A 25,109-nucleotide genomic window follows, 5' to 3' on the forward strand; every position below is an offset into this window, starting at 1 on the left:
ATGACTGGCACAGTGATCAGAAGACATGCATGGTTAAAAGAGCAGTCCTTACCAGACCATGTAAAATCAAAACTCGTAGATGCTCCCATGGATAAGCTCAATTTGTTTGGCTCCCCTGCACAGCAGGTGCTGAAGAAGGTGGAAGAGAAAGCAAAATCTGTCCAGACAGTCAAGGATTTCTTGCAGGTCCAGCCTCCAAGGTTTAGCAGGAACTGGCCTTCCAAGAATTGGTCCTTTCCAGATACCTCCAGAGCTCCGAGAGGCAGGAATAGGCGCTCGAGGCAGGGGTCAATCCAGAGGTGCCTACAGGGGTCGTCAGTGGCAGGCTAACAACCAGCGAGGTACAGCCACAGATCCAGCCACCACCACTTCCACAGGACAATCACAGTGACTTGGCTCTGGCACCGCCTACCAGGGAACAACTAGAGGCACCCTTAGGCGGGAAGCTACCCTTAATTTCAGTAAACTGGCATTACATCACAGGAGACAAATGGATTTTACAGACAATAGACCAAGGTTACAGGTTTCACTTCCATACTCTGCCAAGGAAGAGAGGAATGCCAAACCTTCCTCCAAATCAGAAGATAGAAGCTCTACAACAAATAACTCATTTACTAAGGATGAGAGCTGTAGAAAGGGTACCATCTATGGAACAAGGACAAGGATTTTACTCCAGACTCTTCCTGGTACCAAGAAAAGAAAACCAATGGAGACCTATTCTCGACCTGTCCGCTTTAAACACATACCTCATTGTTCCAAAATTCAAAATGCTGACCCTACAGCAGCTTCTTCCCATGCTGGGCAAGGAGTCTTGGCTGGTAACTCTAGATCTCAAGGAGGCATACCTGCACGTCCCCATACGACCAAATTGCAGAAGATACCTCAGATCTCTTGCAGGATCAGAGCATTATCAATTCTCAGCATTGCCCTTTGGCTCATCTACTGCGCCCAGAGTATTCATGAAATGCCTGGCATCAGTAATTGCTCATTGCAGGCTTCAGGGAATTCAAATTTACCCTTACCTGGACGACTGCCTGTTACAAGCGGACAACAAAAACAAATTAACAAAAGATTTGGAAAGGGTCATTCATCTACTGCAAGCCCTGGGATACACAGTCAATATAAAAAAGTCAAGGCTGATACCATCCCAAAGGATAACCTTCCTGGGTGCAGATCTGGACACATCAAAACAAATGGCATTCCTGACAGTAGAAAAACAGGAGCAACTCCCTCTCTACTTCATGGCATTAACAAAGCAGAACCAGCTAACAGCAAGAAAAGTCCTGCAAGCTCTCGGCTACATGGCATCCTGCATAATATTGATTCCACATGCCAGACTACATGAGAAAGTTACAGTGGTATCTAAGGAATTTATGGTCTCAGCACAAGCACAGCCTAGAAACCCAAATTCCAATAATTCCATGCCTGAAGCAAGAATTCCAATGGTGGGCTCAGGCCTGTCAATCAAACAAGGGACTGCCCTTCCACAGCACTCAACCAAGCCAGACCATCGCAACAGACGCCTCAGACCTCGGTTGGGGGGCACACATGCTGGACAAGTGCATACAAGGCTTATGGACTCAAGACCAGCTGCACCTACACATAAATCAAAAGGAAATGCTGGCAGTAAAACTGGCAATTCAGGCATTCCAACCATTTCTTCGACAGGGTCCACTGCTAAGGATGGACAACACCACAGTTATGTGGTACATCAACAAACAAGGAGGCACACATTCATACCCTCTATGCCGGATGGCAATGGACCTCTGGAATGTGGCACTGAGCTTCAACATTCAGTTACAAGCAATTTTTGTGCCAGGAAAAAATACTCTAGCAGACATCCTAAGCAGAACTACCATGGATGCCCACGAATGGATGCTGCATCCGGACATCTTCAAAACCATTACAGGGAAATGGGGACTACCAGAAATAGACTTATTTGCATCCCCACACAATCACCAACTGAAAAAATTCTGCACAAGGACGTACCACCCACTTGCTTGGAAAGTGGACTCCCTATCTTTCAGTTGGAAAAACCTGACAGCATATGCATTCCCACCTCTTCCTTTGATGCACAAGGTGCTATTGAAGATCAAAGAAGACCGTCCAAGGATCATCCTGATAGCTCCAGACTGGCCAAGGCAACATTGGTACCCATTACTGAGGAGTATGTCTAGGGAACAAATATGGCGTCTGCCCCTGGTTCCCTTGCTGTTAACACAGAACAACTTCAAAACCCTGCATCCAAACCTGAAAACACTGCAGCTGGCTGCCTGGAACATTGCATAAGACCAAATAACCCGGATTTATCTCAAAGGGTTAAGGACATTCTCTTGGAGGCTCGCAGACCCTCAACAAGAAAAAATTATTCAGCGAAATGGAAAAGATATCTCATTTGGAGTACTGCAAAAGGAGAGAATGTGTCACTTGCAAACATACCTAACATCTTGGAATACTTGGCAGAGCTCTTCCACAACGGCCTGTCCTATTCTTCCATTAAGATTCATGCATCAGCTATTTCAGCAGAATACAACTTGGATCCTCCAGTCTTCTCTCATCCTCTGCTCAGGCAGTTTCTGAGAGGAATTAAAAATGTAAAACCACCTAGGAAGCCACCATTGCCAGCATGGGACTTGAACTTTGTGCTAGAAAAGTTGACACTCCCTCCTTTCGAGACAGCAGCTACAGCAGATTTACAGTACTTATCATGGAAAACTGCTTTCCTGCTTGCAATCACTTCAGCAAGAAGGGTATCTGAGCTACAGGCATTAATGGCAGTACAGCCCTTCCTGATCTTCCATCAAGATAGTGTCCATGAGAACTAATCCTACTTTTATGCCAAAGGTGGTCTCCAGGGTATCTTTAAATCAAGCTATCCACCTACCTACATTCTTCCCCAACCCACAGAACAGGGGAGAAAGACTGTTGCATACCTTGGATGTACATAGACAATTACGTTACTTCCTGGACAGGACCAAGAGCAATAGAAAAACTGACCAGCTACTGGTAGCATATGCAACAGGAATGGAAGGAAAAGCAATTTCAAAACGGACAATCTCTAAGTGGATAGGAAATTGCATTAGATTTTGTTACTCCTACCATGGGAAGAAAGCTCCAGAAAACATCAGGCCTCACTCTACAAGGGCTACAGCCACTACCACAGCTTTTTTACGAGGAGTGGCTACCAAAGACATTTTAGAGGCTGCTACTTGGAGCTCCATGCATACATTTGCCAAGCATTATAATTTACCTTTATACTCCAGATCCCGAGCAGGTTTTGCCATGCTGTTTTGCAAGGGATCTTAACTACACCATAATCTTATTTCTCCTCCTCCCCCAGTTTGGCTATGGTATTCTACCCATTTGTAAGGACTGCAGATGCACCCTTGAAGGACATAGTACAGTTTTGTACCTACCATAAATGTAGATGTCCGATAGGCATGCATCTGCAGTCAGGATTACCCACCCTCCTTCCCCTCTGTGGTACTCTAGGGTATTTGCCCATCTTGTAGCTAGCTGGGGGAATCTATTATGGTGTATTTGTTTGTATATATGTACATACATGCTTATTTTTTGTTTGCTCTCTTCTATTTGGAACCATTTGCATTTATCCAAATTAAGCCTTCCTAGAGGGCACCTGGCATCTGGGGCAAGAAACACTGAGGAAAATGGCGTCGGCTGATACCTTTATACCCGAAGAACTGCAGCTATGACGTCGGGTGAAGTGCGACACCAGCCGAGGCCAGACCCAGACTTTGGAATCCGGCCGACCAAAGGGCTGCCTGACGACAGGACAACCCTTTGTAAGGACTGCAGATGCATGCCTATCGGACATCTACATTTATGGTAGGTACAAAACTGTACTTTCCCATGAACTACCGCATCGATGGTAGTCCACTGAACACAGAAGACTTAAGAGATCGGGGAACACAGGTTGACAGCAACCTTTGTTTTGATCACCACACTGCCACTGTGGTCAAAGTCCTATGTGGCACATTTCATTACTAAGGGATGTGATAGTGTTCAATCTCGCCGTTTGTTCTTACACATGGGTTCGGAGCCGATCCTCGGCTCCGTGTCGGCCGCTTGCAAGCTCTGCATCGAGAAGAAGCTCGAGACAATCTAATACCCACAATCCCCCTCTGCCTTTACCTCAGATCTAGTTTGCCGCTGCTGCGTTAGCATCGCTGGAGCTAGCTCGAGCATCTTCAGATAAGATATAACTTTATTTTTTTGTTATATTTTAGAAAAAGTTGTTCTGAAAGTACCTTTAGGTATACTTAGTGTATGTGTGTGTGTAGGTAGAATTCTCGGTACCGTTAAATTTAATTTATCTGGTTAGAGTTTTCGGGGCCTACTACCCCCTTCTAAATTTGACAACCGGACTGACATACCCATCGGATTTGACTTGTTTACATTGGATTTGTCTTTTATACTGGACTTGGACTTTTCTCTACTGAAAAATGTCTGACAAAATTAAATCAGGCTTTAAGCGTTGTCAGTGTGGCCAAAAATGTCAGTTACTGACAACCATAGTTCCTGTGTCTACTGTCTTGGCCTCTCCACTTACAAGAGGACTGTTCAATTTGTCACTCTTTTAGTGGGAGGGTCATGACAGATAGGCGAGGAAACTAATGGACAGAGGGTTGTTAAAACCTTCCTTTCAGGAGGCTCTGGATGCTTCAGACCAGGCATCCAAATCCTCGAAGGAATCGAAGACGCCGGAGCCCAAGTCATCGGCTCCGAGCTCTTAGAGTAAAGTTAGATCACCGGTTCCACAGACTTCGGGCCGAGTGTTCAACTGGTGTCGGTTCCTGAGCCTCGAGTCTTGGAACCGGTGATGGAGCTCCCTCCTCGACTTTATTGAGGTCGGCTCCGTCTTGGTTCCTTCGACCCGTTCTTCTAAGCTCTCCGATGTCGATGTGGATCGTGGTGCAGAAGTTATTGGAGCATTCGCCCTATCCAAACTTATTTCAGTTTCCACCCAGTTGGTGTCGAAACTTGAAGGCCTCCCATTGTCTCCATCCATTCCTCCTCCGAGACCTATCGAGTCTTTGGAGCCGGAAGAGGTTGATCTTCTGATTGTGGAGCCCTCGGGTCCAGAACCGTCCCTTCTCGGTCTGTTCCTCTCACCTCGACTCCGTCGGACCGTACGAGTCTCGGAGCCGACGATCTGTCCTTGGTTCCGGGGCCAAGAGTCGAACCGACGTTTGGTTCCGACCCCCTCGGGCCTCGCACGGATCGATTCGGCTCCGTCCTCGGGTCGATGCCTTCGTGCCTGTTTCGGGATTCTTCCCATTTCTTCGAACCGGGAGATTTTTCGACTCGGGCCCGGGCTTCGATCTGATGAGGAAGGTGTTGTCTACCCAGACAACCACATCAGTAAAGCAACCTCTCCTCCCCATAAAGGGCGTTATCCTCCTCTGCACCCACGGCCACATCCAAGCGTCTAGCACCGTGTCTCAGCCACCCCTGGAGGGTGCCCCTCTTCCTCGGAGGCTTCTTCGGATGCTCCCCGAAGAAGTCCCTAGGAAAAGATTGTGTAAGAGGAGACACTTGGATTCTCCACAAGAATCCTTGACATCCGATACTGACTTAGATGAGTCAGAAGGGTACCCTAAGTCACCTTCAGAAGATGTCTCTTTTTCTGACATATTGGAGATCCTGAAACAGAGAGGTGACTGGCAGTCCCTCCCCTTCTGAGGATGAGTCAGTCTTGCTGAAGGCATTCGGTGCTCGCCCTTCTTCCTCCTGGGTCACTCCTCCTTGAATTAATGGAACTTATTGCTCGAAGGCGTGGGAGGCTCCTGACACAGTGGAACCAGTCCCAAGGAAACCCAATAAGTATATCACTGCACCCCAGGACAAGACTTACTTAACAAAAGGAGTCCCAGTGGACGCTATGGTGGTGGCAGCGGCCACGAAAAAGGAGATGTCGGAATCTTCCTCATCTGTCCATCCCCCTAATAAAGATTCTAGGACTATGGACAGGTATGGGAAGCGCATTTTTAGTTCAGCGGCTTTTTCCATGCGATCCCTGAACTATTTAACCCACTTTACACGACTACAGAGGGATCTAGTCAAAGAGTTGGGAGATACCCTCCAGGGTACTACAGATGCTGCTGTCTCAGAGAAAGTGACAGCGCAACTTAATACCCTTACATCCATTGTGAACTCGTCCATGAGGCTGATCTCTTACGCAGCCGAAGGTTCGAGTAGGGCAGCAGCTTCAGCGATTGCTCTTCGCAGACAATCCTGGATGCGCTTATGTTCATTTGCGGAAGCCTTCAAGTCTTCCTTTACTAACGCCCCAGACGGTGCCACTCTCTTTGGCCCCAAAGTAAAGGAGACCCTTACCCGGTGTGAGCAGGAGGGAAAGACTCTGTCTGCGTCGGAGTCCATTTTTCCACCCCAACCAGACTGTACCCCAAAGGGCAACGTGGTGGAAAAATGTGGTTTCGAAAACCCCAAGGATCTTTCCCAGGCACACAGGGTGATGCCCCTTCTAGAGGCAGAGGAGGGGGCAGAGGTGGAAGACGCCGCCCTGGCGGCATAGGGGGTCCGCAGAATCAAGGTGACAGGGATACACTCCCTGGTAAACCTTTCCAGCACTCCTGAGAGGAGGCCCGACTGTCCTGCTCTGGAGGCAGTCGGGGGTCGCTTAGCTTTATACCCACAGGCCTGGCAAAACATAACTACAGACAAGTGGGTAAAAAGCGTGGTTACCAGAGGTTACAATATACCCTTTCTATCCCATCCCATTCCAAAGAAAAGACTCCCAGATGTACCCCCATCTGCGAGAGCCAGCAGCTATAGAAATTTCAAAGCTGCTAGAAAAGAGTCATCCAACCAGTCCCAGCGGACCAGCAAGGATTCGGGACTTACTCAAGGTTCTTTTAGTTCCAAAGAAAACAGGGGACTGGAGGCCCATTCTGGACCTAAGCGACCTCAATACCTTTGTCAAGAAAGAAAAGTTCCGAATGGTCACGCTTCAATCGATCCTTCCATTCTTACAGAAGGACGACTGGATGTGCTCTATAGATCTGAAGGATGCATACTACCACATCAAAATGGCCAGGGCATCCAGAGATCATTTGCGCTTCCGGCTGGGTGCCAGTCACTTTCAATTTCGAGCCCTGCCCTTTGGTCTGACCTCAGCCCCCAGGGTCTTCACCAAATGCATGGCAGTGGTAGCGTCTCACTTGAGACGCCAAGGATTCCAGGTGTTTCCGTATCTGGACGACTGGCTCCTATCTGCCACCACCCAGCGTCAACTAGTACAGGCCAGAGACTATACTCTTCAACTGTGTATTCACCTAGGAATTTCCGTAAACTTCGGAAAATCCTTACTACAGCCATCACAAAGTATCTTATTCATAGGAGTGGAATTAGATACACATCAGTTAATTCTAAGACTTCCTCCAGAAAGAATACTTTCACTTCAGACTCACATACGTCGTCTTCTCTTGTCCAGGAAATCCCCAGCAAAACTGGTACTGAAGGTTTTGGGACTCATGTCGGCTTCTCTTATAGCAATACCCTTGGGAAGACTGCACATGAGTCCTACAATGGCTACTGTTTGCGCAATGGTCGTTCCAACAACTACCCCTAACACACGAGATTCTCATAACGAACACATGCAAAACACACCTAAACTGGTGGCTCCAAACGTGCAACCTTTCCAAGGGGAGACCATTTGTGCTACCCACGCCTACAGTTATGGTGACCACGGACGCGTCCCTGATAGGGTGGGGGGGCATTTTTCAGGGACAGACAGTCCAAGGCGAATGGACCAATTTAGAGTACAATCTGCACATCAATGTTCTAGAGTTGAGGGCAGTGTTTCTAGCGTTGCAACACTTTGCTCCCCTTCTTCCTCTGGGAACTATTGCAGTTCAGACGGACAACATGTCGGTAGTCTGGTACATAAACTAGCAAGGGGGAACCAAGTCCTATCAGCTATGCAGAGAGGCCATGAGAATCTGGCAATGGGCGGAGTCCACGGGTCGCTTTCTGATAGCAACGCACATCCCGTGGTCATCCAACGTCATAGCCGACAGGCTGAGCAGAGCAATTCTGTTACCGCACGAGTGGTCCCTAAAACAGTCAGTTGCGAAAAGATTTTTCGTGGGGCCAGCCGTCCTGCGATCTGTTTGCGTCTCCAATGAACGCCAAATGCAGGAGCTACTTTGCCCTATTACCCCCTCCAGGGGAAGTCCCCAGGGACGCACTGATTCACGATTGGCCCCCGGGACTCCTGTACGCATTTCCTCCCTTCCCTCTGATATCAAAGTTTCTCCAGAAAGCCAGAAACCTACACAGGACAATAATCCTCATTGCCCCATTCTGGCCTCGTCAAATTTGGTTCCCCTTCCTGATGACACACTGCATTCGGGGACCCTGGATCCTGGACCCAGAGCCAGATCTATTGACTCACTCGTCAGGGGCTCCCCATCCCGCGCTCTTGTCCCTCCATCTAGCAGCTTGGCTGCTCCAATTCCCAACTTAGCCAGGTCTGATCTTCTTTCACCTGCAGTTCAGAATACATTAGTGGCTTCTCATAAAGCTTCCACTACTAAAACATATTCTAGTAAATGGAAGCGATTTGTATTCTGGGCGAATACACAGCAATTGGATCCTTTTATAGCTCCTTTGAATAAAATATTAGAGTTTTTAACAGACTTGTTCCATCAGGGTGCTTCTCCTGCCACATTAAGAGTTCAGTTGGCTGCCATTTCTAATTTCCATGTGGAAGAATGTGGGGCTCCTGTTATGGCCCACAGACTTTGTAAAGCCTTTTTAAAAGGGGCTTTTCATATTAGACCACCAATTAGATCTCCTACGTCACCTTGGAGTCTAAATTTATTGTTATCTAAATTAATGTTGCCCCCCTTTGAACCAGCCTCCTCTTGCCCATTGAAATTTTTGTCTTGGAAGACTCTCTTTTGGTAGCCATTACATCCGCTAGGCAGTATCTGAACTTCAAGCTCTCTCCATTAAGCACCCATATTTGATCTTTCACTCTGACAGAGTTTCTCTTGAACTAATTCATCCTTCCTTCCTAAAGTTTGTTCTATTAATAATATTAATCAGTCCATTGAATTACCCACCTTCTTCAAGAATCACTCCAACAAAATGGAGTATATGTTGCACAAATTAGATGTTCACAGACAGCTAAGGTTTTACTTGGATAGAACAAAAGATCACAGAAAAACTGATCAACTTTTTGTAGCCTTTGCTGATAATAGGAAAGGAGTAGCGGTTGCCAAAAGAACTCTTTCTAAGTGGTTAACGGATTGTATCATCTATGTCTATGATTCTTCAAATCAAACTCTTCTGCACAAACCCAAAGGACATTCCACAAGGTCAGTGTCTACATCCCTGGCTCATGCAGCCCGCCTACCACTAGACGCTATTTGTGCGGCTGCTACCTGGTCTAAGCCACATACATTCATTTCTCATTATAAGGTAGACAAGGTTTCTAGGGACAGGGCAACCTTTGGTTCCACTGTGCTCAAGAACGTCCTTCCGTGAGTTCCTCAGGAACAAGGAGCTAGGGACGCTACCCATGTGTAAGAACAAACGGCGAGATTGAACACTATCACATATAGAAGTTATGTCCTTACCATAACGTTCCATGTGGAGTGTTCATCTCGCCTTTGTTCTTACATTCCCACCCTCCCGCCCTTAGGAAGAACGTTCAGTTTTTGGTGCCTGGCCTGGGGCATTCTGCTTCCTACTGGTTTGCTTGCAAACTAGATCTGAGGTAAAGGCAGAGGGGGATTGTGGGTATTAGATTGTCTCGAGCTTCTTCTTGATGCAGAGCTTGCAAGCGGCCGACACGGAGCCGAGGATCGGCTCCGAACCCATGTGTAAGAACAAAGGCGAGATGAACACTCCACATGGAACGTTATGGTAAGGACATAACTTCTATTTTTGCATCCATGAAGAAAGAGGTCATTGCCTCCCTCTACTCTTCCCTCATTAGGCCAATCATGGAGTATAATTCCCCATTTGGCATGTACCTCGCTAGACACCTGCTACAATTGGAGAGGCCTCAAAAGTACCTCAGAGGATCCTAGGCCTTAAACACTTGTCCTATATGGACAGACTCCAAATACTCCAACTAGTCTGTCTCATATCGCCTTAGAGGTGATCTCCTCTTGACTTGCAAAGCCATGTCTTACTCGTCTCCGTCAGAAATGCTACATCTAAAGAAGTCCCAATCCCTTCGTACCACATGCTCCAGAGACCTCAACCTTATTACCACAGTCAACAGAACATGCTGGAGAGACAGGTTCATAACCCAGTAGACAGCTCGTGGTATGGAATAGACTTCCCATACATGTCAAACAGAGCACCTCACTGACCCTCTTCAAGAGAAATCTTGAGTGGTTGGGAAATAGAAAATTCACCCCAGTGATACTGGAAACCAAGGTCGGGTGGCATGATGGCAGGGTAACCTTTGGGCTAGGCTTGTAAATGCTCCAGGGCCATTAGCCTAGTACACACCTATGAACCTATATCAAAAACCTCAAAGGCAATGAGTTATTTACCCCCCCCCCCCCCAAGGGCCCTATCACAATACCAGAAGAAAGCCTGGTGCCCGCCATTTCTGCAGCAGGTAAAGGCTGCATTGTCCAAAGCCAAGAGTACAGCATCCATGGGCCCTGATAATATCCCTGGCTGCATCCTACATGAGCTACAAAATGAACTGGCACAGCATCTGTGTGCCCTGTTCAGTCACAACTTTACCTCAGGCTGTGTCAATAATGAATGGCGCACTGCTACAGTCATCCCACTCCATAAAGGGGGAGCAGCTACAGACCCTGGGAACTATCGCCCCATTACCCTGACTAGTCTGGTATGCAAAGCTGTAGGGCTCATCATCATGGACCTGCATAACAGAGATATAGGCTATCTCCAAACTCTTGACCCCACACAGTTTGGTTTTGTCAAGGTGAGATCCTGCCTGTGAACCTGGTTGACTTCGAGGCAGTCACCAAGGCTGTGGTTAAAGGTAAGGCAGTGCTTACCACCTACCTTGACCTGGTCAAGGCCTTTGATACCATTCCCCACTCGGGTATCCTTGATAAACTCACCAAACTAGGCATCGATCCTTGTATCACTAGGTGGATTGCAAATTGGCTGACAGGACCCATAGAGTGAAAGTTGCAGATTCCAAGACAGACTGTTGACCAGTCACTTAGAGTCCCACAGCGCTCGGTCCTGGGCCCTCTCCTGTTTGGCGTCTACTTCTCAGAAGTCCAGGCCAACGCAGAGGGACTTTGGTTGGCCAAGTTTGCTGATGACTTCAAGCTAGGAGTCCTTAACTCCCCAAGTGATGCAGACATCCTACAAAAGGGCCTCTCTGAGACCAGTGACTGGTGTCGGAACCATGGCCTGAAGCTTAACACCAAAAAATGCAGCATCATCCTCTTTGTAAGAAACGCATTTCCAATGAATTACCAAGTTGATGGGAGCCCACTGAACACTGAAGGGGCCATAAGAGATCTGGGCACCCAGGTCGACCATTACCTCACCTTCGACCACCACATTGCCACTGTGGTCAAAGTCCTTCATGGCGCATCTTATAACCAGAGGTTTTGCATCCAGGAAGAGAGGTAATCATCCCTCTCTACTCTTTCAATAGAGCAATCATCTAACGCCCCATTTGGCCTGTACTTGACCAGACACATACAACAGCTGGAGAGGCCACAAAAGTTCCGTACAAAAATATTCCTAAGCCTTAAGTACATGTCCTACATGGACAGACTCAGGAAATTTCAGTTGTTCTCTCTCTTATTGTGTAACTGGAGGTGATGTCTGCTTGACTTACAAAGCCATGTCCAACCCAGCCCTACTTGAATTGCTGCACCTAAAGAAATCCCAGTCCCCCACACCACACGCTCCAGAGATCACAACCTCATTACCACAATTAACCGAACATGCTGTTGGGACAAATTCATCTCCCAAAGACTGCCCATACTCTGGAATAAGCTTCCCATTTATGTCAAGTAGAGCACCTCGCTGGCCCTCTTTAAGAGAAATCTTGACGAGTGGATGGTTAGTTCATGCCAGGGATCATTCCAGTTTCCCTACTAGATAGGGGCACGGTGCCTGGGCAGTTTTTTTGGGGTAGGCTTGTAAAGGCTCCAGGGCTATTAGCCTAGTACACACCTATGACCCATATTAGCACAACATCTTACTAACTCCTGGCTGTGCCTGTACCTCCTCAGAATAACATGGAACATTCAAGCCACTTTCATTCCTATGAGACACTTGTGGTTTGTGCTTAAGGTGGCTATGAAGACAGGTCACTTGCACAACTGTACTACCCATCTCCTTTACTCAAAGAACGTCTTTCCTTAAATTCTCATGTTTCCTTATCTCCACACCATCTCTTCCCACAGTATGCTCCCATTTCTCTTTCCATTCTGTAATTACACTGTCAAAGATCTTTATACTAATTTCATGTTTTATATAAAATTTAAATAAGATAGACCATTGCTTTATTTAGTTTAGTAGTCTGTGTTGCATTAGAACCCTGCGGATTAGATTATAGTTTGTCCTTATTTTTAAGTGTTCGCCTTAGAAATCTGTGTATTAGAACATTATGGTGTGTATTTTATTCTCATTGTTTGGAACTTTTCTTCCCAAGCCTCTAATGAAAAGGGGCTTTTCTTGCCCAGTCAAAGTATCCTGGTCAACAAAACTAAGTTGTGTGCTTTAGAGTAGTTCTGGCTGCAGGCCTGACAGCACCTTTCCCATCAGTTGAGGTGGACAGACTAGGGATAATTAAGATCCCTGCATTATGGTAAGTTTACAACTTTTGTCTTAGCATTCTACCTCTTTGCACTGGCTAATGTTTCATTGAGAAAGTCATTTAATTTATCTGTTATGCTGAAGTACTGTTCTGTTGTACAGGAACGAAAATGCTGAATCATGTCCTAAACATCTGTGAGAAAGATGGCAGTTTTGACAACATTTATTTGTAAGTTGACTTCTTTTTAGCAAAATATTCACTTTTTAATTTGTATGTAGATGCTATGTATCCTTAAAGGTTGTGATTGTATTGTTTGCCTCCCTTTGAGGTAAAAACCCTATTGTACATCAGAAATGCTGACTGACTAGAGAGATTTGCCCATGATTCAGAACTGCTTACAGTATTTGTTTTTCTTTCAGAAATTAACTTTGTCCCCTCCCAAGCTTTGGTGTATTTAGGTGCTAAACTAGCATTGTTTCTAGAATGATGTAATAATGTTAAATCTTTTAATGAGAAATATTTCCATTGAAATGGTCATTGCTGCAAGGAATTGTACGTGTGGGATACAGCTGAAGCAAGCCTGGGTGATTTGGGCAGATCTTTTATTTTTAGCATGCACACATCCCTAGGGATGCATAGTTACAGTACTGAACCGTCATTGGTAGAAGCACCAGCATGTCCACCCCCCCACCCCCACCCCGACTTTGTAGTTTGCACAAAAAGGTTCCATAAAGACAAGCAGTAGTTGAACTGCTTTGGCCACAAAAAATAAATGCATCTGAAATTGGCACCAGGGTTCTGAACTTCTTTTGGGGGGGGCTTGTATATTTTATAAAAAAAAAAAAAAACATTATTGACTTTTAAATTTGACTCAAATTTTAAGTTTAGCTGAGGACCTTATTTCTTTGATTTAGGGGTTCACAGCCTCATCCAGATAGAGGCTCTCAGCCGCTTTCTGACAAGAGACCTAGGGTTGAGCAGGTAGACTCCCAGTCCTCCGATGAGGCCTCAGGTGATTCTGCACATTCAGACTACCAGGACAAGGCCTTCCCGGCCTACGAGGATTCTGATGCGGAGGAATCTATTCCCTCTGCTTCTCCTCCTGAGGAGTTTTCCTTTGGGGAAACGCTTCATTCCATGAGGGAACACTTCAAATGGCAAGGCCAAGAATACTCAGATTCTAGGAAAAGGTTAAGGGAATTTTTAAAGCTACCTCAGCATAGACCCTTGGCTATTCCTCCAGTTTTAAATGTTTTAGATGATGTGTACTTAGTGTTTCCCCTGACTCCCTCCCCCCCTGCTCCTGTCAAGCCAGATGGGTACTACAGGGTCCCAGACACACATCAATTTCTATACAAGGGCCATACTGCTGACCCTGAAACTATTTCTCAGGGGCCTAAAGGGGTTTCCTCCACTACTGCTAAGAACCCACTCCCTTCGGAAAGAGATTCTAGGGCTTTAGAAAGGTGGGGCAAGAAAGTATATACATCTTCCACCCTTTTTTATGCGAGCATTAAATTGTCAATTTCATATGATTCAGTATCCGGAATACATGTTGGATGACTTGCAAAAGAAACTGGCTTCCCCTGAACCATTAGATAGAAAGGGGTTACAGGAATTGGTTCACAATACTAAGCTGGTTAGCAGCCATTTCCTTCAGTGTGTATATGATGCATTGGAAGCTTCATGTAGAGCAGCAATGACAGGTGCGGTCATACGCAGACATGCTTGGTTAAAGGAACAAACATTGCCAGACCATGTGAAAATTAAGCTTTTGGACGCACCACTAGAGAAACATAAGCTATTTGGTGCTACTGCACAAGAGGTTTTAAAGAAAATAGAGGAAAAGGCAAAATCAGTGCAAACAGTCAAAGATTTCCTCCAGGTACAGCCTCCAAGATTCAGCAGGAATTGGCCTTCTAAACATTGGTCCTTTCCTGACACACACAAATTTCAGAGAGGCAAAAACAGACGTGGCAGAGGGCAAACTCGAGGCTCCTACAGAGGACGTCAATGGCAGCCTCCGAACCAGAGAGGTGGGTCAGGACCTTCCACTGCTCCGCAGGGACAATCTCAATGACTTGACTTTGACTCCGCCATCCAGGGCTCAATTAGAAGCACCTTCCATCCAGGGCTCAATTAGAAGCACCTTTGGGCGGAAAGTTATCTTTATTCTCAAAAAATTGGCACAATATTACAAAGGACAAATGGATACTGGAGATAATAGACAAAGGATACAGATTCCATTTTCATACACTGCCAACAAGACATGGCAGGCCAAACCTGCCACCAAATCAAAGGGCAGAGGCACTCAAACAAATAACAAACCTACTTCAAATAAGAGCAATAGAAAAGGTTCCTTCTGCAGAACAAGGACAAGGATTTTATTCAAGACTGTTCCTTGTTCCAAGAAAAGAAAATCAATGGAGACCCATTCTGGACTTGTCCGCACTGAATACTTACCTTATTGTGCCAAAATTCAAAATGCTGACTTTACAGCAACTCCTTCCCATGCTGGGTAAGGGGTCTTGGCTGGTAACTCTGGACCTCAAGGAGGCATACCTGCATGTCCCAATCGGACAAAGTTGCAGAAGATACCTTGGATTTCTTGCAGGCTCGGAGCATTGTCAATTCTCAGCATTGCCCTTTGGCTTATCTACTGCGCCCAGAGTGTTCACGAAATGCCTGGCATCAGTAATTGCACATTGCAGACTTCAGGGGATACAAATATACCCTTATCTGGACGACTGCCTTATACAAGCGGACAGCCAACAAGCCTTGTTAAAAAAAAACTTTGACTATGTCATTCACCTACTGCAGGCCTTGGGATACACAGTCAATCTTCAGAAATCGAGTCTCGTACCATCCCAACAAATACCTTTAGTGGGTGCCACACTGGACACAAACACCCAGATGGCGTTTCTGACAAAAGAAAAACAAAAACAATTACCAGAATACTTCAGAAGATTGGCAACACACACCCAGATGACTGCAAGGAAAATCCTGCAGGCCTTGGGTTTCATGGCATCTTGCATTCTTCTGATTCCACATGCAAGGCTGCATATGAGAACTACAATGGTACCTAAAGTCTATGGTCTCAGCACAGCCACAGCCTGGGAACATTGATCCCACTCATTCCATGCCTTCAAAAGGAATTTCTGTGGTGGGCTCAAGCAAGCCAGAACAACAAAGGTCTGCCTTTCAGCAAACCTCTTACAAGTCAAACCATAACAACAGACGCCTCAGACCATGGATGGGGGGTGCACATGGAGGGTAGATGCATTCAATGACAATGGACACAAAAAGAAAAGCAGCTGCATATCAACCAAAAAGAAATGCTGGCAGTGATGCATGCAATCAAGGCCTTCGAAAAGTTCATGCATCAGGGCCATCTACTAATAAAGACAGACAATACCACAGTTATGTGGTACATAAGCAAGGAGGTACCCATTCCTACCCTCTTTGCAGACTGGCAATGAATCTCTGGGATATTTCCCTACAATTGAGAATAGAGCTACAATCCCAGTTTGTACCAGGGAAGGACAATGTTCTGGTGGACAGCCTAAGCAGAAACATCATGGATCCACACGAATGGATGTTGCATCCAGACATTTTCTTATAAATGGCTCAAGCATGGGGAAGGCAGGATATAGATCTTTTTGCCTCACACTTCAATCACCACCTGAAAAAGTTTTGCACAAGGACATACCATCCTCAAGCATGGAAGGTGGACGCTCTCTCCTTCAGTTGGAACTCTCTAACACTATATGCCTTCCCACCTCTTCCTTTGACCAAGGTGTTACTAAAGATAAAGACAGAGCAACCGAAAGTCATACTGATAGCTCCAGACTGGCCAAGACAACACTGGTACCCACTGCTACGGAGCTTGACACACACCAATCCGTGGCTCCTTCCTCAATGGCCACTTCTTCTGACACAGCACAATTACAGGACACTACACCCCAGCTTGAAAACATTGAAGCTGACAGCTTGGAAGATTCCATGACTATTACTCAGGATACACTTTCCAAAAGGGTAAAAGATATCATCCTGGAGGCGCAGACCTTCCACTAGAAAAACATACTCAGCAAAATGGAAGAGATTTCTTATCTGGAACAGCAAAAAGGGTCAAGACCCATCAGTGATGAGCATTCCACAGATCCTGGAATACTTGGCTGAAATGCTCCACAATGGCCTTTCATATTCTTCCATAAAAATACATGCTTCAGCAATATCTGCCAAATATAACACTGATCCGCCTGTATTTTCTCATCCATTGCTAAGACAGTTTCTGAGAGGTATAAAGAACATCAACCCTCCAAGGAAACCACCAGTGCCTGCATGGGACCTCAACTTCATGCTGGAAAAATTAACTCTTCCTCCCTTTGAACCAGCAGCATCTTCAGAGTTGCAATTTCTGTCTTGGAAGACAGCCTTCCTTCTGGCCGTAACCTCAGCAAGAAGAGTCTGAGCTACAGGCCCTTATGGCAATACAACCATTTCTCATTTTTCACCAGGACAGAGTTTCTTTGAGAACCAGTCCGTCATTCATGCCAAAGGTGGTATCCAGGGTGTCCCTGAATCAAGCTATTCACCTGCCTACCTTCTTTCCCAATCCTCAAAATAAAGGAGAGACTTCTGCACACCTTGGACATACACAGACAGTTGCGCTACTACTTGGACAGAACAAAGTCTTTCAGAAAATCTGACCAGCTTTTTGTAGCTTTCGCTGCTGGATTGCAGGGAAAAGCAATTTCCAAACAGACAATTTCTAAATGGATTGGAAATTGCATTCGATTCCGCTACTCTTCATGGAAAAACTGTGCCAGCTGGCATCAGGCCACATTCCACCAGAGCTACAGCCACCTCCACAGCCTTTTTAAGAGGAGTGGCAACAAAGGACATTTTAGAAGCTGCTACATGGAGCTCCCTGCATACATTTTCCAAACATTACAACCTGCCTTTATACTCCAGGTCCAGAGCAGGGTTTGCCTCTGCAATCCTGCAGGGCATTTTAGCTACACCATCTTTGTCTTAGTGCCTACCACCCCCAGGTTGGCTATGGTATTCAACCCATATGTCAGGACTGCAGTTGCATCTTTGAAGGACATAGTACAGTTTTGTACCTACCATAAATGTAGATGTCCGATAGGTATGCAACTGCAGTCAGGTTTTCCCTCCCACCTACCCCTCTGTGGTATACTTTTGGGTTTCTACCCCTCATTTTAGCTACCTGGGGTAATCTTTTATGGTGTATTTGTTTTTATGCTGTTGTACTTGTGTGGAATTTTTCAAAATTTAGCCTTCCTTACAGGGCACCTGGCATCTGGGGCAAGAAACACTGAAGAAGATGGCGTCGGCTGACGTTTTTATACCCCAGGCGCTCTGACGTCGGGGAAAGGGCGACATCAGCAGACGCCGGACCCAGACTTTGGAATCTGGCCGACCGAAGGGCTGCCTGAGACAGGACAACCCATATGTCAGGACTGCAGTTGCATACCTATCGGACATGTACGTTTATGGTAGGTACAAAACTGTACTTTTCAGCTAACTGGCGATTCTGAATGCCCATGACTTGTTTGTCGTTTTTAATGGACAATTTCAGGTCAATAAAGCCAAACCCCACTTGCTGTGGATATGCATATTTTGGCCTTATGTCCTCATCAGCACAGCACATGCCACCTCATAGTCTTAACAGACAATACCGTTGTGATGTGCCACATAAACAAGTTGGGGGGGGGGGATACAAGGTTCTATCCCCTTTGCATGTTAGCTCTTCACGTCTGGGATTTGGGTATCAGATGACTCCCAAGGCGGTTTACATTCCTTCAGAGCACAATCTAGTGGCGGACACTCTTTTGAGGAAGTCCAAAACACAGCCTCACGAATGGATGCTTCTCCATTGGTGGGGTATTCCTGAGGTAGATCCTCTTGCCTCTGCTCTGAACAGACAACTTCATCTCTTCTGTTGTCAGAGTTCCAAGTCCTCCAACTTAAAAAGTGGATGCCCTGCCTTTTCCTTGAAAGGGGTTGTTTCTCTATGCCTTCCCCCATTCCTTTCTTGCCATGGGTTTGCACAAGATCAGGCATGAGTTTGCCAGTATCTTGCTGGTGACTGTCTCTGGCCCAGGCAACATTGGTTTCCCCCTTCTTTGTCACTTGGCTTGGAGGCAATTACCACAGGTTACCTCATCTGGTGGATTTTGTCACACAAGACGAGTGATCTATTATTCACCTGTCCACTCTTCAAATGACAGTGGGTGATAGGCTTTTGATTCCTTTTAGGTAACTGTTTTCTGAGGATATGCTCTAGGTTCTGCAGGAGGCCAGGAAATCAGCTACCTAAAAATCATATATATCCAAATTGAAAAGATTTTATCTGATGCCTCTCTTTCCATCAGAATCCCCTCTTTGTGGAGATTATCCCAGGGATAAAAATTCAAAGGGGGATATTGCAGGGTGACTCTGTCACTGCTACTATTTTGTCTTGCTTTTAACCCGTTAAGCTGTCTACTTAACAGCTTTAGGCCATGGCTGTAATTTGGCTCATAGAAAACAAGTGTAAAGACTACGCATCTTCTCTTTGTCGGTGTTTTTGTATAGCACATCAGATGAGGAACTGAAAGCACAACTGCAAGTTGTCAGAACTTTTTCAGAGGATACAAGAATGTCATTTGGTCTTGATAAATGTGCAAACGCAACCTTTAAAGCAGGAAAACTGCAGCACCAGGAAAACATCATTTTGGGACAAGAATATGATTATAAAAGAACTTTAGCAAGAGGGAGTGTAGAAATATTTTGGAATTGATGAAGGAGCAACATTAAAACATAAACAAGTGCAAGTAAAACTTGGGAAGGAATATTTTAGAGGACTTAAATTAATCCTGAAAGTAGCATAAACATCTAGGAACAAAGTTCAAGCTATAAACCAGTTTGGTCTTCTGTTCTAGCTTAGTTTTGGAGTGATTGACTGGCCCCAGGTAGATTAGACAGGAAAACAAGAAGGCTGTTACATGCTCCTCAAATAATTTATAAAAATCAGTGCATACCAAGATTATATATTCCCTGTTCCGAAGGAAGGATGGCCTCCTTGAAATTGATTACATATATAGATCTGCACTCTTGGGGCAGCACACATCTGCTGACCTCGCAAGACCCAAACGTAGTAAAAGTTTTGAATCATGAGGAGAATAAATCTAAGACTACTTCCCTGCTTTGTATAGCAGAAGCATACAAGTGTCAAGTAGGAATGGAAATCAAACCAGAAGTAGATAAAAATCGGGCAGCAACTGAATGTGCCAAAAAAACGAGGGAATATAAGGTGAAGGACCAGATGAGAAGGCAAGAAATGTGGAAAATTCACAAATATAGTTGCCAAGTATGGAAAACTTCTGGAAAACCAAACCCATCGTTCATCTGGATCGAACACAGGAATGGTTAAGAAGAGGCGAATTCAAATCAAGAGATGTAAAGTTAGTGTTGGCAGCCCAAGATAGTGGGGTACATACACGGTGATTTACAAAGTCCATTGAACATGTGGGAGAAACAGGCAAATGTAGGATCTGAAGTAGTTAACTTCATGTTATCTATCGGCAACCTGTGGGTATCGGATCAGTCCTGGATCCGAGCCGGCAGCTTTCCAAGCTAGAGATCCTAGATCCTGGCTCCAAGCTCCTCCCCCTTACCCATAACACCCTGATACCTCCCTCCAATCCTCAGTTCTCGTTTGCCGCGTATTCTATAAGCACGAGTGATGAGCTCCTTGCTATTAGGTAAGATGAGGATAGGAATTTTCTCTATCTTTTTACCAGTTTAAAAAGTGCGTGAGAGAGTTGATCCCTTAGACTAGTTTAGTTTAATTTAACTTTAGTGTATTCCCCTTCACCTTATCTGTGTGTTATGGAGTGCGATTGTGGTAGATATGGCTGAAGGCCCTAAGGCCATCTTTTCCAAATGCTCTGAGTGTAGCCATTAGCTGTCCCCAGCTGATGGCCACACTCAGTGCGTTCTTTGTCTGGGGGTTGCACATTTGACATCAGGCTGCCAGATATGTGCTGCCTTTAACCCCCGGGCTGTGATAGACTGGAGGAACAAGTTAATCTTAGCGGGCCTTTTACCCACGGATTCTACTTCCTCCTCTCCCTCAGTGGCGCCAGTCGCGGCTGTTACGCCAACGGTTCCTGCTCCCCTGTCTGGGACTCAACCTCCCACTGTGTCCCAGGGAGAGAGGGACCCTAGAAAGAAAGAGAAGAGAGAGAGAAAGAGAGAGACAGACATGGAGAGGCATAGGAGCCACAAGCGGCGGGCTGACTCAGCCCTCTTGGCCCCGCTGGCTAAGCAGCTCTATTCTCCTTTGAGGGTTCCCAGGTCCCCCCCCCTCTCAGCTCTGTTCCCCACGTTTCTTTCCGGAGCTGGAGGAGGAGCCCGGGCCACCTTCCCGGCCAGCCTCTGCGGCCTCTTCTAGGTCTATGAGAAGCCTTTCTGACGGGGACATGGACCCGGATGATGCGTTGCTTCCTTCAGGCACAGATGCAGATGGGAGTGCTCTTGCCCCCCCCCTCCTCCGGGGTTCTTTGCCCCTATTGCTCCTTCTCCAATCCATTATCTGGTTTCAGAGCCATCGGATCAGAGTAGCCTCGGCACTGGGGAGTCCTGCACAAGTAGTAATCGCTACTTCGACACCGGCCTTACCTTCGAGTTTATTGGGTCCCTTTTCGGATCTGAGCTCTCGGGGCCGTGAGCCGAACCCTGGATCCAGAGGGGTGTGTGTCTTCGGCTCTGATGCGGTCGGACCACACTTCCCTTTCTGGTCCGATCGCTTCTGCACCAATCCACACGTCTGATCTGAGGGGGTTGCTGTGGTTCACCTGCGGCTCTCAACATGGTGGAGAGGGTCCTCGAGGGGTTCAAGGTCCCCGGCTCGTGCTACAGATCCACCCGCCATTCCCTCGCAGATGGGCCTGTCTTCCATCATCTGGCCTCAGTGACAGCCTGCGTCTACACCCCAGCTAGTTCCTGTAGAGGAGCATGACCCCGTTGGTGAGCCCTCCTCGAACAGTCCCGTCGAGGAGGTCCCTCACAAACGAAAGTGTAAGAGGAGGCACTTGGACTCCCCGAGTCCCTCACAGAAGACACTGACTTGGAGGAAGGGGAAGGTTCCCCCGGTCACCCCCCGAGGATGTCTCCTTTGAAGACATTATGGAGATGCTGTGCATTAAAGGGGGGTGGTCAGCCCAGAAACCTTCCTTGGATGAGTCAGTGTTTCTGGAGGCGTTAGACGCAGGCCCGTCTACCTCTTGGGTGTCCCCTCTGGCCGACCCCCTGGTAGACTAATTACTACCAGAGCATGGAAGGAGCTGGACACTGTAGAGCCAATCCCCAGGAGACCAGATAAGGTCCTTAGTCCCCCAACAGACAAGACAGCGTGGAGTAAAGGTTCCCCTGTAGATGCCATGGTGATGGCGGCTGCCACCAAGAAGGAACTGGCACAGGATAGTTCCTCGGTCCATCCTCCCGACAAGGAGTCTCTGACGATGGATCGCATCGGAAAGTGGATGTTTGCTTCAGCCACCTTTTCCATAAGGGCGCTGAATTACTTGGCACACGTGATTAGGCTTCAGCGGGATCTAGGAAGAGTACGCTGGGTCTCCTCCGGAGTCCATGTCGGCTGAGGACAAACTAGCTTTCTCAGCTCGCATGGCCACTCTAAAATCGATATCCAACATATCTATGCGGCTTCTCTCCCATGCCACGGAGGGGACAGCTAGAGCCAGCGGAGCAGGCATCGCCTTACGGCGTCACGCCTGGCTCCGACTTTGCGGAACCCTTCAAGACATCCTTCGCGAACGCTCCCTTTGACAGTTCTACACTTGTTTGGCAAGACCGTCCGCAATGCACTGCTCCAGAGCGAGAAAGACTGGAAGATGCTGTCTGCCATCGGAATCTGCTTCTCTCCTCCTCAAAGGTCCTTTTCCAGGAACCAGAGAGAACAAAAGATGTGGTTCCAGAAATCACAGCAATCCCGTTACGCTCCGGACCCTTCGTCCTTCAGAGGCAGGGGAGGACAAGGTGGACGCCGGCCCAGAGGTAGAGGGGGGCCGAAGAATTTTGGGTCGAGGGAACCTTTTTCCGACAGACCCGCGCAGCAACCCTGAGGGGTTGCCCGACTGCTCCTTTCTGTAGGCAGTCGGGAGGGGGGGGCATTTCTCGAACACCTAGCACATTGGGAGTCTATCACGACAGATCGCTGGGTGCTCCGAATAATATCCAGAGGTTACTCTATCCCCTTCATCTCCCCCCTCAGTTGAGGCGCCTTCCCGATGTTCCACCCAGTCAGAGGGAGGCGGCGGCTTTAGAAATAAAGAAGCTACTAAGAAAAAGAGCAATCCAGCACGTCCCCCCAGGCCAGTCCGGGTCAGGCAATTACTCCAGGTTCTTTTTGGTGCCAAAAAAGATAGGGGACTTGAGACCAATTCTCGACCTGTCTACATTGAACCTGTTCATTGCCAAAGAGAAATTCCGGATGGTCACTTTTCATTCTATTCCCCCCCTTCTGCAGGAGAACGACTGTATGTGCTCCATAGACCTCAAGGATGCGTATTACCACATTTTCGTGGACAGGCGATCCAGGAGGTTTCTCTGCTTTCAGTTGGGGGCCAGTCATTATCAGTTCACGGTCCTCCCTTTTGGCCTCACTACATCCCCCAGGGTGTTCACCAAGGTCATGGCAGTTGTAGCGGCCCACCTGAGGCTTCAGGGAATACAGGTCTTTCCTTACCTGGATGACTGGCTCCTCGCCGCTCCCACCAGGCATCTACTATGCTCAGCCAGGGGTTGCTTCCTACTCTTGGCCCACCAGTTGGGGATCACTATAAATTACAAAAAATCGTTCCTTCAACCTGTTCAGGTCCTGGACTTCATAGGGGCCAGAATAGACACACTTCAGTCCAAGGCCTTCAGACAGACTCCACAACTTAACTCTCCACATCTTAGCAGTTCTACAATCTCCGGCCCCACCAGCGGAATTTGTCCTGAGAGCCCTAGGGTCTATGGCAGCAGCTATCAACCTTTCACCCCTAGCCCGCTTGAACATGAGGGTTCTTCAATGGACCTTACAGGTCCAGTGGTCCATCCTTCGACATCGTTGGACTCCCTGATTCCCCTCAGCAGAGTTTGCAGGGACTCCCTACTTTGGTGGCTCCATTCCTGAGAGCTTCAGGAAGGGTGGCCGTTTTTGATGCCTCAACCCCAACCCACGGTGACCATGGACGCTTCTCGCCTGGGGTGGGGGGGTATTGCATGGGCAGAACTGTCCAAGGCACGTGGACTCTGAGACCTTTCTGCATTGCATATCAGTGTTCTTGAGATGAGGTCAGTGCTTCTAGCATTGCAAGCTCTCCATGACCTTCTTTCTCCGGGGACTATTGCAATTCAGACAGACATGTCAGTGGTCTGGTACATAAACAGGGGGGGATCAGGTCTTACCCTCTTTGCCGAGAGGCCATGAGAGTTTGGGAGTGGGCGATATCCACCAACCGTTTTCTGATAGCAACGCACATTCCGGGTCGGTCCAACATTTTAGCGGACAAGCTGAGTCGAACTATCCTTTCGCCTTACGAGTGGTCTCTGAACCCCTTAGTAGCGAAACAGATCTTCCTCAAATGGGGTCAACCTTGCTGCAATCTCTTCGCATCGCCTTCGAACACAAAGTGCAGCGCGTTTTTAGCTCTAATTCCCCCGCCGGGGGAGAGCCCCAGAGACGCTCTAGTTCATGCTTGGCCATCTGGTCTTTTTATGCTTATCCTCCTCTCCCGTTAATGACAAAAATTCTTACAGAAAGCTCGTCGGTTGGGGAGCAAGGTTATCCTCCTAGCCCCATTCTGGCCTCGTCAAACCTGGTTCCCATACCTACGGTCTCATCTCATAGCTCCTCTTTGGATCTTGGATCCCATTCCGGATCTGATCTCTCATCCTTCGGGATTGAAAACTCCGTATCTGGACGACCTCAAGCTCTCTGCTTGGTTGATCCAGTTCCGTTATGGGCTAGGACTCCTGGTATCTCGTCTGCAGTTAAATCCATCCTGGTGGTGGCACATAAGCCTTCTACCAGGAAGGTCTACAACAGTAAATGGAAACGTTTTTCCATCTGTACCTGGCGTAGGAATATGGACCCTTTTACGGCTCCCATTCCAGCAGTACGTGAATTTCTATCTCACATTTTCCATCAAGGGGCCAGTTCTTCTACTGTGAAGGTTCAAATGGTGGCCATTTCCCACTTCCACATCGGGGACAGTCTTGGTCCTTTAGCTGCCACTAAGATCGGTAAGACTTTCTTAAAGGGCAC

At 47.1% G+C, this 25,109-nt stretch overlaps 1 protein-coding gene across 4 annotated transcripts in view; it reads left to right on the forward strand.

Annotated features, from left to right (window-relative positions):
• The window catches only part of NAA50 (N-alpha-acetyltransferase 50, NatE catalytic subunit), a 328,119-nt gene that overhangs the window by 255,497 nt on the left and 47,513 nt on the right, over positions 1-25,109 (forward strand). For all 4 annotated transcript variants that reach the window (XM_044073146.1, XM_044073147.1, XM_044073148.1 and 1 more), the window contains exon 4: positions 12,928-12,994. In XM_044073146.1, the coding sequence (XP_043929081.1) occupies positions 12,928-12,994 (67 nt within the window). The remainder of the gene's footprint in view (positions 1-12,927; positions 12,995-25,109) is intronic.

This window comes from Protopterus annectens, chromosome 5.part1, assembly GCF_019279795.1.
Source record: "Protopterus annectens isolate FY-2018-M chromosome 5.part1, PAN1.0, whole genome shotgun sequence".
Lineage (NCBI taxonomy): Eukaryota > Metazoa > Chordata > Ceratodontiformes > Protopteridae > Protopterus > Protopterus annectens.